At 37.3% G+C, this 15,042-nt stretch overlaps 1 protein-coding gene and 1 pseudogene across 1 annotated transcript; one reads left to right on the top strand and one right to left on the bottom strand.

Annotated features, from left to right (window-relative positions):
- Nucleotides 1–6,751: 6,751 nt before the first annotated feature.
- On the bottom strand, nt 6,752–7,939 carry LOC136254359 (protein AAR2 homolog; annotated as a pseudogene).
- A 42-nt stretch (nt 7,940–7,981) lies between these two features.
- LOC136254358 (uncharacterized) lies at nt 7,982–9,185 on the top strand. The gene is made up of 2 exons (XM_066047038.1): nt 7,982–8,379; nt 8,435–9,185. The coding sequence occupies exons 1-2, from the start codon at nt 8,342–8,344 to the stop codon at nt 9,183–9,185; spliced, it is 789 nt and encodes a 262-aa protein (XP_065903110.1). The 5' UTR covers nt 7,982–8,341.
- Nucleotides 9,186–15,042: the final 5,857 nt, after the last annotated feature.

Genomic DNA, 15,042 nt, shown 5'->3' with positions numbered 1-15,042 from the left:
GATATTAAATCACAGTGAAACAATAAGAAGTGTTATATCCCTACTGTGCTCAAGATACCATAACGGAAATGCACAGTAGGGATATAACACTTCTTATTGTTTTACTGTGATTTAATATCATGGACTACTCCAACTTGTTTCAGTACTTTTTATTGATGTGCTATGGTCCCTACTCTAGTCGAAAATTCCAAATTTTTTCGTGTACTTGTTTGTTAACTTTTTTTGTAAATAATTTTATTATGACTGGTGAACCCACGCATACTGCATCCAGCTATATCAATTATCGTCTGAAAAGTGAAGTATCCATTATGCTTCGTTTTCAGCTATGTTCAACTCGATACACAGCAATACGAATCAAGAACTTTTCTGAAAGAACCTCTACAATCTACGCATACCAAAAGAAATGGTGCCGCTCCCCAATTGTATTAATTATCATCTGAAAAGTGAAGTATCCAATATGCTTCACTGTCGGCTATGTTCAACCTGTTACACAGCAATACGAATCAAGAACTGCTTGAAAAGCACCTTTGCAATCAACATAGCCACTATGAAAAATATGGACTTTTTCCGTTTCGAAGGGAAGCCATCATGTGCTCGCGCCAAATTGACACCTTTCCCTGTCAGCAAAGATGAATGGGACACAAAGGAGGACATTGATAAGTCCATGAAGAACGCATTGTACGTACTGTGGTATGCCAAAAGGCACCTGTCGGGCCGAAGCAACTTCGAACAATGAAAAAATCAAGCCCGTAGCTTTAGCCGTTATCGAGTTACGCTTGTCTGAAGGCATCAGTCAGTTGCTTACTTACTCAGTCAGTAGAAAATTCCGTCAAATAAAAATTTAAAAAATTTTTGTAGCTAGCAACTTGTTGAAAGCGTTTCGAGTCGATCTGAAAGCTTGTTTGGGCTTAGTTTTACCTCACCAATACTGCCTCATCGTTGTCAGGGAAAATTGAGGCTGGTTTTTGGGTGATTTTATTTCGTGGGCCACACCTACTGCTTTGTGGTCCCTACTATACAGTTACTATCGTACTGTATGATACTGTATCATCTACATAAGCAGAAAGATAAATGTCAATTAATCCATTTGTTCTCCATCATACTACAATATGCATTGTGCAGTCTTTCACTATAAACTACAAACATTCATAGTTTGCCTGGCATACTACGTGTATCAGGTTATAAGATTCTGCAAGGGTAGCCACAGAAGTTATTTTGTGGTGTGTGTCTGCAGATATACATATGCATCATAAAGTTTCTCTAAAACAGATTATCAACTAGAAATGCACAGACAATTGAGTCAACATAATATAAAAATTACTACTTCATTGATAGTGCTTGTATAACAGGAAATGTATAGAAATAGTGTAGGATAGAATTTTAAATAATTAGACAGCAATTAATCAGGGCTAGTCATGGTTAATCATTGTAATTACACACATACACAAAATACTACCACTCAATAAAGATTTTTATGGATTAGCTACATACACAACAGGAAGTTATAGATACAATTGATCTTGATATTTATAGTATGCTCGTTTTTAATGTATACTGCCTACCTCCTGTAAACAGGCACCAAAACCTTGATGGTTCATTGCAAATTCTGTTGTGTGATGCATTATTAGCTACACACATCAATTAGATGTGTTTGTGTTTCACTTCACATGCCACAATAGAGCTTCTGTTGTCACAAACACCCACACACAGATCTACACAGTGTATAGCATGGTTAGCAATATAGTGCATGGCATAAACAGTCCAGCATTTCAACATTACATGTATACAATAGCTAAAGATTATCTACATTGGTTTTGTTTCAAAGTTCGCAACCTCTAAAAGTTGATGTGACACAAGGGTTATACATATCATGCTATGCAAACCAAAATATTTTCAAGCTATACAAATACTCTACTTACCGTATTAGTATTTTGATAATCAGCCCTCTACAGTAAATCTGTTATTATGCCTCACAACACTCAACAAAATATTCATTCTGATGTGGACTTACTTAGTGTAAAGACAGACAAAAGAAAACTGCCAGTACATAATTATTTCATCACATCTTCACTAGATCAAACATGTAAGGCACCATTCATATATAGTACAAGAGATGCAAAAGATGAACAATGGATATCCATATGCCACTTCCATCAATACATGGGGTCCTCCCATATGTAGGCAATAATATCCTTGGGAATTAATTTTGAAGACTAGATGTTGCTAAGCTGACCGTGATTTTAGCATTACTGCAAATGTACAGGATGTTTACATGGTCACATGTGAGAAGAACATGCACACTTTGCATCACATGGAGACTGTGAATTTTATAATTTTTCACTCTAAAGCATACCCACATGATTTAGGCCAGCTATTATCCTCGCATAAATAATTATCAACACACATGCTGCCTCATAGTTAAGCCTCACCCAATGAAATAAACATTCCAGTCCATGTAGATTTAACGTAAGTAGGTAATGTCTGTGGTAAAACTTGCATGGATTTCTTTAAAATACACCACGTCTGCATTAGCCCTTATATGACTTGAAAGTTCTAGCAGTGTGAATTTTGTGAGCATTATAAAGCAATGTGTAATCTTTGTTCAGTGTTAATGGCTTATACCCTGTAAAATTACTAATAATAATAATAATAATAATTTTGACAGCATAAAATAGATTTCGCATGGATACACTTGTAAACCTACTGATATGGTTTACAACTGACCTTTCAAGGTAATAAATGGTTGATGCAAAATGAATGTGTTACATTGCCATGAGTGCTATATGGAAAATAAAAGGCATTAGGTGGGAGATTGAGATGCTGATAAAGTATGAGACAAATATGTTACTTTCCTGGACATCAGCAGTTGATCTGTTACCAGTCGAATATTTTCATGGGTAGGCGACCTCCCTTCTTTTATTTCTATGATCCCTAATCAAACTTAAAATTTCTAATTTTTCTTTCTACCTGTTTTTATAGTGCTAAGTGCTTGTATAAAATGAGCAAGGCAATGCTTTAATATCTATGAAACTTTTCTTGTGGACTGAAGCCAGTACAAAGTGTGCTAACATGGTGATTGTTAATAGGTGACGCCAAGAGCTCATAATATTGTAGTGGGGGAGTATCCTACTTCAGTATAGCCTGTACAAACACATAGTGTGAAGTTATGATGAGTCACCTTTAATGTTATAACTCTGGTCACATTGGTTTATATACACTTACACATGTTAACAGAACTATTCCAGTTGTGAGATATCACCAGTGGTCCAGCCTACTTGTAGTGAACAACAATAAGTACAATCTTCATAAACTTTAGCATTTTCTGTCACACCTCAACTGTAGCTACTTTATGGAATATATGAAGTATACTTTTCTGCTTGATTTCACTCATGCAAAGTTTTATAATTAAGTGATTCCATGACTTGTACGTAAAAACCTCAGTCAGATGCTCCAAGATTTTTGTGATGTGTAAAGTTTTTTTTATAGCAGCAAACATACTGAGAATGGCTTTCCCACCTATATATCTCTACCTGAAAGACTCTAATAGTTTATAATTGGTGTTAAAGGTAAGTTGTTTGTGTAATGCTAGGCCGGAAAAAGATAGAAAAACAGGTATGGCCAACAGATTCATTGTCATTCATTAGTAACTATCTCTCTAGGGACCTGCGCAGGAAGCCTGTGTGTAGCAGAGAGTCAGAAACTTGAAAGTAAGTATACCACCTGAATGCAGAAAAAGTCCCATACCAGGTGGTAATTTAATCCAGACAACTTGCAGTCTATATAAACAAGCCAACTCAGGATTTCCTCCTCAGGCACTTGCCTAGACTGCAAGCTGTCTGTGGATCAGTGGTCTGGAATTTTTCAACATTCAGCATAGTTTTCAGTTTTAACTGTCTGACTCAAAGATTTCTGTAGCATCTTTGCTGGCCACTATATACCTAATAAAGTTCAGTCTATAACCATTAGAAATTAAATGTCCACTAGTAATACTAGTATATCTGCAGCTATAGTGTAGGTGACCTCCCTTGTTTCACTACTTTATATTTCTTTGATCCCTAACTCATTAATAAAAGTGTTCAGATAAGTGAATTTGTTCAGATAACTAAAGTCCATTCATTTATATATAGAGTTCCACTCGATTACTCTAATAAAACGTTCACTTAATAGCAAAATTCTCTAATAGAGCTACTGTTTGGATAATTGAGGGTTCAGATAATCAAAGTTCTACCATCCTACTGTATATCCTGTTAATTTTAACTTCAATTCATATGTGAATGTTTTTTTATGTGAGAATTATACCCTTGGAATACTACGCTATGGCAGTTGGTAAGTAGATATACATGTATTTGAATGCATGCAATGGTATTTTGCAGCTCTGTAAAGTATTATTACTGTGGAAACTATGTAACATGGACACATTGCTGAAGTATTCACGCTGTCCTAGTCATCTTGTGTAGCATAAGAGATACATTATGACCTTAAGTGATTGAGTTGTGCAGGTGTCCTCATTAACATACAATTTCCAGTGTACATCCAGTACATTTAGAGTAAAATTTCCAGACATCACATAATACTGGACTATGTCAACTTATGGATAGAAAGCCTACCATTAAATATAATCATGACCCTAATTTTTATGTCTAGGGTGTATGTAATTTCATAAAGAGAATAGCTTCTCAGATTCTTTTTATTTTAATTGAAACTATATTGTGTTGTCATTGGGTTATTAAGCAGTTGTAAATCACTTTTGGCTCATTGTAAATGGTAGTTAAGTCAGGCTAAAATAGCATAGAAAGTATAAAGTCTATGGTCAAAGTTACATATATGTGTAATGCATCTTATCTCTCTACAAGGATTCATTTGACCAAAAGTACCTCAAGATTCAAATCAATATTGGGATGATCACTTTCAAAAATTTTCCATTTAATGGTTCACTTTTTGATTAATAATTGTCTTACAATCCGACTTGTGGTAATGGTTCTAATTTTCTTTTTATTGTGACTATTGTCCACTATCATACAGTATGATAGTACTGGTCCATGAAAAAATCACCCAAAAACCAGCCTCAATTTCCCTGATGATGATGAGGCAGTTAGGTAAAACTAAGCCCAAACAAGCTTTCAGATTGACCCGAAACACTTTCAATAAGCTGCTACGGAGATTTTTAAAAATATATATTAAACAGAATTGTTCTATTGACTGACTGACTGACTGACTGAAAGGCACCTATCAGGCCAAAGCAATGTTGAACAGTAAAAAAAAATCAAGCCCGTAGCCTTAGCCATTATTGAGATATGCTTGTGTGAAGGCATTGTTGGCATCAGTGTTGGGAGTAACGCGTTACGTAATATTATTACTTTTGTGGTAACAAAGTAATATAACGAAATACGCTATGAAAACAGGTAATATAGCGCAAGATACTTTACTTACAAACGTAACGCGTTACCTAAGTAATATAATTACTGTAACGAGTCTGATATGACGTAATATTATTACTAAAAGTAACGAAGTTACTAATCTCGTTAGTAATCCTCTGAGTAACGCCTAACCACAACGAAGTAACGAGGCCTATTGAATGAAGCTTATTCACTAGCTTCTTACTTATAACCAAGATTTGCACATTGTCCAACAACGCAATAATGTCACGTGATAAGGTGGTAGTTTCACACGTGACAGCTTAAGGCTGTGGACACAAAGTAATATAATATGTAATATTATTACAGTTACTTTATTTTATGGGTAATATGTAACTGTAACTAAATAGTTCTGTTGCAAGTAATATGTAATATGTAACTAGTTACTTTTACAAAGTAGCTTGCCCAACACTGGTTGGCATACCGCAGTACATACAATGCATTCTTCATGGACTTCCTTTGTGTCCCATTAACCTTTGCTGACAGTAAAAAGGATCGACTTGGCGATAGCACGTGATTGCTTCCCTTCCGATAACGGAAATTGTCTGTATTTTTCATAGTGGCTACTTTGATTGTAGGGGTGCTTTTCAAACAGATCTTGATTCATACTGCTGTGTAATGAGTTGAACATAGCTGACAACAAAGCATAAAACAAGCTGGAGTAGTGCATGATAGTAAAACAATATGAAGTGTTATATCCCTACTGTGCATTTCCGTTATAGTATCTTAAGCACAGTAGGGATATAACACTTCTTATAGTTGTACTGTGATTTAATATCATGCACTACTCCAACTTGTTTCAGTACTTTTTATCGATGTGCTATGGACCCTACTCTAGTTGAAAACTCAAAAATTTTTGTATACTTCTTTAAATAAAATTGCCTTAAAGTTTAATATTTTATTATTTTTATATAAAGAACATTTTACTCTAAAAAAATGGCTTGTACGTAACTATTGCATATGTATATAGTTCACTAGTTCCTGTTTTTAATTTTGCATAAATTACTTTCAGGTTGTAGTCATTTCTCTCAAATTGCTTCCAGATTCAATCTTGTCACAGCTGTGTTTCAAAATTTTCCTGGGGGAGTATGCCCCCAGACCCCCTATAGTTAGATATCATTTCAGTCTTGTACTATGCAACACAAGCCCTCTTCTCACTTTAACTATTTGGATAATCAATACAGAGCTCAAAATACATAGCTACTTCATACACAAAAGCAAATTTTGTTTAGTTTGGACCATATGTAACAACTCGCCCCCCTCTCAGGTTAAGGGTAGTTGCAAAAAATAGTATTTTAGTCTGCTATTAAATAAATACAAATGAAGTCACCCTGATTATATACTTCTCAATTGCACACCATATCACATGCACATGTATTTACAATAGGAAAGTTGACACATTTAACTAATTATTGTTGGAGCAAATTTATCTATCTCACCACTGAAATTCCATGAATGTTTTTTAGCCAGGTAATCACGAAACTGTAGCCCTTTTCTTGCCAGATCCTTGCTTACTCTTGTACCCTCTTCTAAATTGTCAAAGAAATTTTTTAGAACAATGGCAAGAAAATTGTTCTCTAACATGGAATCAACAAACAAATCTTCTGGAGAATAGTCCAGTTGGAAATGTAGTACACTAATAAAATGTTCATACAGCTCAGCACGTTCTATAATTGCTTCCTCACATGAACACAATAAAATGATTAGTTTCTTCCATTGGACAAATGCTTCATACATGTGACCTAGTAAGAAATAGACAAATGCAAACTGAATTTCTCCAAGCAGGTCATCAATTCTGCTATCGTAACAACCAGTTAACAGTGAGGATAGAGTGTAGCTTTGGTCCATGTGATGTAGTGTGATCTCACTAGGGGAACTACTCTGGGGATATTTTGGCTTAGGAACAGATGTGAACGTGACAATACCTTGTTGTAGTCTTTTCAGAAGTGGTTTGCTAATGTGTCTGGTCAAAGAGAGCCATGCTTTTAGTGATTCAAACGGCTAGGCACGTAATTGTCTGTCAAGATCTTTTATCCCTAAGGTGATCCTTTCAACCGTTTCTGCAGCAATACCGTCTGTTGTAAAATCTTCATTAGCCATGTCCCATCTATACACTAGCACTTCTTCTTTTCTAATGATACGGAAGAAACCGATTCTTGGAGCAAGCTGTCCTTTACTGTTTACAGCATTACAGTAAATGAAGTGAAGTCCAGGAGGGATCATTTTTATCCCCATGAAGTTTGGACCACTTCTCCAGCAGTTGCAGTCAATCCCAATCTCGGTGTTCTCTGGTACATCGAGTGTTACGAGAAATGCTCCATTGAGAAAAAGTTTCTTTGCAGTGTCCTGGTCCATTCTAAACCTTCTGTGCTAGCTAATGGCGGATGCTGATCACTAGTCTCGCGTGCCAGACGGTTTGTGTGGGGGCGGCAAATAAACCGTCTGGTCACTGTTGCACACATTCCGGGACCACTGCCGGAATGTTGGCAGAGCCAATCAGATCGCTTCGCGGACTCTGTGACGAAACAAACACTGACAACACAGAAACAGAATAGCACGTGACGCGAGTGTGGCTAGGGTCTTCCTCTTCTTCCCTTGAAGAGTTTAAGACCCGGGAACTGCGTCTTTTTGTGTTTATTTTGTGTTACTCTACCCGTCCCAGTCGAATTATCGACTGGGATAGTCGCCAGCCTCGCCAGAAGACATTTTTAGACGTAAACTTTTGGAGTGGAAACTATGGCAACCCCTCGAAAACCCAAGAGGAAGCTGGCAGGAAGCTCTCCGCCCAAAAGAAAATCTAAAAACGTCAAGAACAGTGAAGCCGACTGCATAGTCTGCGAAGAAGCGATCTTGGAGCCTGGCGAAAATTCTGATGGTGATGAAGCCGTATTCTGTGAAGGTGACTGTCAAGGCTGGATCCACAGAAAATGCGCGGGCCTGACCCGTCCAGCATTTCTCAAACTAGGTGAGTCTGACTCTCAGTACTTATGCTCTCATTGTATGCTGGTTAACCAAAACAGTGAAATAAACAAATTAATGAATACCATTAAAGACCTAAACGCCAGCATAGTTTCACTTACAGAAACAATCACCCTACTACAGTCATCTGTCAACAACACAAATCAATCAGACCAGACAGCAGGCAACACATCGACATCTCTTAACATCTCATCAGAAGCCAGTGTCAATACTTCTGCAAATATAACCAATACCAAAGCCAGAAATACTGACAGAAACCACAACATTGTCATCTATGGTATCCAGGAGTGCCCTCCAAATATGCCAAGAGTCGCCAGATCTAAACTTGACTTGGAGAAAGTTCTCCCGATCCTTAACACCATCGACACTAGTATTGGTGATACTTCAATCAATGACATTCACCGTTTGGGAAAATTCTCAGCTGATAACAATCGTCCAAGACCAATACTAGTTAAATTTCTCCGTACACTTGATGCCAGCACTGTCTTATTCAACAGAAGCAAAACCAAAAAACCTATCCTGATTAAACCTGACATGACACCTGAAGAGAGAAAGATAGAATCAATCCTTCTTCATGAACGTTGGAACCTTATTCAACAAGGAATAGACCGTAAGGCTATAAAACTTCGCAACGGTCAGATTCTTATCAACAACAGACTTCATGGCATAGTTACAGACTTCAAATTTGTTAATTCCTCCAGTGGTTCATCTACTACAAGCTCTACATCTGCTAGTATTGCACCCGACTCTGTCCCTAATCAACAACCCTCTGTTCCTAATCAAAATCAATGACTACCTAATTGTTTCTACATAAACACTAGAAGTATTATTAATAAGTTAACACAATTCCAATCCTTAGTTTACTCTCATGAATATGACTTGGTTGCTATTACAGAAACCTGGTTAACCAGCAATGTATTTAACAATGAAATTCTACCAAATCAATACATTATCTATCGCAATGATCGTAGGTCTAGAGGTGGAGGGGTCCTAATTGCCGTTCGAACTCATATCATCAGTAAACTCTTACCCTCCCCCACCAATCTTGAGATGTTGACTGTTGAACTAAAGCTACCCAAACGCCTAATCTTATGTGTGGTATACCTTCCTCCTGATCCAACATCATCTCAAATTCGATCCCTATCAGATCACATATCACAGTTCCAGCAGTCACACAGTGTTGTTCTTCTAGGTGATTTTAATCTACCACATATAAACTGGGAAACAATGTGTGGTAATTGTCGAGCCTCTGAAGACTTATGCGACATGACCTTTGAATTGAATCTTGTCCAACTTATAACCTACCCAACACACATTCATGGCAACATACTTGACCTCATTCTTACCAATGACGAAGACCTCATCACAAATGTCTCAGTTAATTCTCCAGAATGTTCTCAGATTTCATCTGACCATTTCCCAATTTCCTTCAGTATTAACCAAAACTGTCTACCACTTCACAATACTACTACATTACAAGCTTATGATTATTCAAAAGCTGACTTTACGAGTATGAATGACTTTATTTTAAATTCTAACATTGCTGACTGCTTAACCTGTGATGATGTTGAAAGCACTTGGTCTACCATCAAATCGGTCATCTCAGAAGCAATGTCCTTGTTTATACCCAAGTTTCAGTTGCGATCTAATCAGTATCCAAAGTGGTTTAGTCGTGATATAAGGCATCAGTTGAAGTGCCTTCACACTCTCAGAAGAACTCATAAACGTTCACCCACTCCCCATAATACTGCTAAACTTCGTCTAGCTGATGAACATTTTCAACAAAGTGTAGCTTTGGCCAAATCTAATTATGAGTCTTCCCTCATAAACAGTTATGCCGAATCCTCTAATCCTGCTATCTATCACTATATTAGAAGTTATACTAAATCTGGCACAATACCACCTACTGTACATCTCGATGACACTACAGCTTCAAGTGATGCTTCCCGAGCTAGTCTGTTCAATCGATACTTCCACTCAGTTTTTACAGCTCCAACATCTTCTGAACAAACCATTCCATCACTCCATCCAGATCAAATAAATTCTCTAACATTCACTGAGGATGAAGTATACTATGTTCTGTGCCAACTTGACCCTAACAAAGCTACTGGTATCGACAAAATTAGTCCCAAGGTCCTCAAAAACTGTGCTTTCTCACTAACCCGTCCATTATGCCATCTTTTTAATCTCAGTCTGTCAACTGGGTCAATTCCTGAGGAGTGGAAGATTCATTTAATTGTACCTGTATACAAATCAGAAGATAGATCTTCAGTAAAGAACTATCGTCCGATCTCCCTCCTCAGCAACACGTCTAAAGTCCTTGAAACTTTAGTTTATAACAACATAATCAATCACACACTCAGCCATATCACAAATTGTCAATTTGGGTTCCTTCCTGGTAGATCAACTACCCAACAACTGTTGCTATACTTGAACAGCATTCATCAAGTCACCACTCAAGGCCATCAAATAGACTCTATTTATTTGGATTTTCGCAAGGCCTTCGACAGTGTTCCACATATGAAACTGCTAAATAAATTGAAGTCTTGTGGAATCTCCGGTAATCTCCATAAGTGGTTCAGCAGTTATCTACATAATCGTCTACAATGTGTAAGAATCTGTAATTCCATTTCCAACTTACTTCCTGTCCTGTCTGGGGTGCCTCAAGGTAGCACCCTTGGCCCACTGCTCTTCCTGCTATACATCAATGACCTACCATCTGTCATAAAATTCTCAAGTATATTCCAGTTTGCTGATGATACCAAACTATCTAAAAGTATTGCTGTTTCTTCTGACCAACTGTGCTTACAAGAAGATCTCAACCATTTATTCACCTGGAGTGTTAACAATGATTTTAGATTCAGTGTACCCAAATGCATCCACCTGAGTTTCAACAGTAAATTCACTACCACATATTCTATTGATGGCTGCCCACTCCCACAGCTTCTTTCTCATCGTGACTTAGGTTTGCAGCTTTCATCAGATATGTCCTGGTTCAAGCACTATCAAATCATAACTGCTAAAGCCTATAAATATTTAGGACTGCTGAGGCGTGTCTTCCATAGCTGCCATTCTATCAGAGCCAGAAAACTTCTCTATTTAACTCTAGTGAGATCTCAGTTAACTTATTGCTCACAATTGTGGAATCCTTATATGATCAAAGATACCACTATTCTTGAAAAAGTACAAAGACGAGCCACCAAGTTCATTCTAGCTGATTATGTCAGTGACTATAAAACACGCTTACTCCGGTTAGGTATCTTACCTCTAATGTATATGCTCGATCTCTATGATATTATGTTCCTTGTCAAAGCTTTACAACAGCCATCTTCTCAATTTAACATATACAACTACATATCATTTAGCTCTTCCAACACCAGGTCTTCGTCTACTAACAAACTAAATCATGTCCGCACTAATAGTAACTATGCCAGAAACTTTTACTTTAATAGAATTCCCAGGATATGGAACCAATTACCTTGCATTGACATCAACCAGTCCCTACCAGTCATCAAAGCTACTATTCAGAACTATTTATGGCAACACTTCACCACAAATTTCTCTCCTGACAATCCCTGCACCTATCATTACTGCTGTAGATGCAGCAAGTGCTATGATTCTGGACTGACAATTAACTTTACTACATAAGTTTAATTAACTCCCGGCTGCCAGCACAGGTTGCTGGCAGACCATCAATGCAACTTTTTCTTCATCTATACCCACCTACACATGTATAATTGTAATTGTATGTTGCATTGTAAAGCATTAATAATAATAATAAATAATAATAATAATAATTCAAATTCTTAGTGTAATAAAGAACTGAATCTTGGCTACACAGATTACTTTTTCGAAAGTTTAACAACGCCATGGGTTTAGGATCTTTGTTTCTCTAGTACAGGGCTCTAAAAGCGTTGGTATAAGAACGATTATGGTTCACTACGGATTTGTGAAACGGCGGAATTGTAGAGGAAGACGTTCAGCCATAGATATTAGAGTACAGGGATTAGAAACTAGCGCACGCCCTGAAACACTCCGCCGTTGGTGAATTCATGAGGCCAAAATGGTGTCTTCTGCTCTGGACTACTTTCTACGGGCGTGGAGTATTTCATGACAATCTCTTTATGTTTTACAAGTACTAGGCAAACTCCTATTGTAAGTCTTGTTGTGAGTTTTTGCCGCCATCAATCATTTTAATCTCAGTCGACACGATTTTTTTGTGTACCTGTTGTGTCATCGAGGGGTCCTTCACTTCCAGAAATGTCGTCGATCAGCTCAGAAATTTAGACTTTTTGGTTAGAAATTTAGAAATTTAATTGGAAATTTAGAAATTTGTAATTGAAATTTTAGTTCGTACGAATAGGAATTCATGATGTGTTTTGTACAGAAATTTGTTTATTGTATCATTTCATTGTACTGTATACATGAACATAAGTATAGTACGAAGTGAGAAGCAAGGTTTATGGAAGGTATAAAAGATTTATAGCGCCGTCTAGATTATACGCGCATTGACTTATCCGTGAATGTGTCCGTAATCTGCTTGTATACTTCCGAACTAATTTCGCTTGTGTTTGAAGTTTCAACTAAAACATTAACGCAATTAAACCAGTTGCAAACTTTGGTAAGTAAGCTACTGTCTGTAGCATGATATGCTGCTCGTCTACATTATCATGACTTAGCTGCCTCCTCATCATAGCTTGAACGTGATTCAGCTGCAGCTTGAACTTGCAGTTCATGAAGCGTTGTCTAATCCTTTTGGGTCGCTAAAGGTATGTGCAAATACTAGGGATATAATGGCACGCATAATGGCATGTGTGAAGTAGCTGCAGCTGCAGCCTGTATATCAGTAGCTATAGCAGCTGGGATGGCAGCTGTATAGCTACATAATGCGTTTACATGTTCTCATATACTAAAAGCTAGTTGCTGCATGGCTTTCTTTATGCTTTCAGCTACAAACCATATCCAGTGTAGGGAAACAATAGAAATGTAATGAAGTTCACACCATGCATAGATGTTCTGCAGAAACTAAATGTTTAGCCTACACCAGTATAGTGAGACCACTGTTGGAGTATGGATCGGCAGTATGGGACCCCTACTTGCAGAAGGAGATACAAAGTATAGAAATGGTACAACGACGTGCTGCTCGTTGGGTCAAGTCAGACTACCGATATAACAGTAGTGTTACATCTATGTTAGCAGATCTACAATGGCCATCACTTCAACACCGACGATATGTGACTAGATTAAAAGTATTCTACAACATTGTTTACTCCTCATCAGTCTTAACAGTCCCAAATTATTTCACTAACACCACATATCCCACCCGCCACCACCACCCCTTCCATTTTGAGATTCCGTTTGCTAGAACAGATCATTATAAATTCAGCTATTACCCCAAATCTATCCGCGATTGGAACAATTTACCAACTGACACAATAGAATCCCAATCTCTACAAGTATTTTTAGATAAATTATAACTGACTCTCATCTATGTGATTTGCAATGTTTTTTCCTTACCTGAACATATCAGTTTGTAACTGTGTTTTCAGTAATCATAATCATAATCATAATCATAAATAATGGCTTGAATAGCTAGCCAATCTTATAATGGAAATGGACCGCCCGCCCGCATGCAAATATGCCTGAGTCCAGGACGGGAAACAGACAATTTATTTGGAGTGGCCTAATATTAGCTTTTCTGTAAAATTGCCATGACTTTCATAAATATAATTTAAATCCGAGTGAAATAGTTGGCATTAGCACAATACGTGTAATTATACAAGTGAGAAACATCAGTTGGATTGTAAAAGCATGGAAATGTGGGAGTGCCAATGGCGGATCCAGGATGGGGCAAATGCCCCCCCTCCCCCCTTCAAGAAATTGCATACAAGATCGAGATACTCTAATAGAGCAGTCAATTACTCTAATAAAGCAGTCACAATGTTCATGAGGCAGTGCAGCTTACTTATGAAGCTATAAATAGGATTTTATTTTACATAACATACGTGATATAATATATTTGGTAAAGGTTAACTAGCTATTATTGTTGTGACCTTTTTTTTTTTTTTTTTTTGCTCTTCAACTTTTTATCACCAAGGTGCCCCTCCCCCCTCTTTCCAGACTCTGGATCCGCCCCTGAGTGCCAATTGTCAATACCTTCATAGGTACTGCTAGTGTATCTGATAGTTTAAGTAACAACACGCAGTGCAGCACTACAATTTTGATTTACTCTGTTGAGGGCTGTAAATTTCAGGTGTTGCATTTATATAGCTTTAGCTATACTTTTATCCACACTAACTAAAAAACAGTTTCACTATTGCACTAATTTAGCTACAGGTATACTGGTATTACACAGCACATCAAATATCAATGGAACTGTTGCAATTCAATCCTTTGAAATTTGAACTGTTGAACTGCTGTAGCCAGATGGAGACTGTACCCCCATTATGTTGCCTATTGGAACTTTTCTTTAAAAATGTGGTTACACCCAACAATTACAATAATTATCAAAAATTGATCTAGCTACGCAGTAGATACCAGTCTGGCAGCAAGGTGTGAGCATTATAGTGGTCCAGCTACCAACTACCATGGCTACTTTTATTTTGCATTAATTTGAATAATATGTTTCAGCAGCATCAACTCTACCTGA

Source organism: Dysidea avara, chromosome 4 (assembly GCF_963678975.1).
Source record: "Dysidea avara chromosome 4, odDysAvar1.4, whole genome shotgun sequence".
Lineage (NCBI taxonomy): Eukaryota > Metazoa > Porifera > Demospongiae > Dictyoceratida > Dysideidae > Dysidea > Dysidea avara.
Note: the sequence above shows the minus strand (reverse complement) of the source record. Positions and strands in the feature narration are given on the sequence as shown.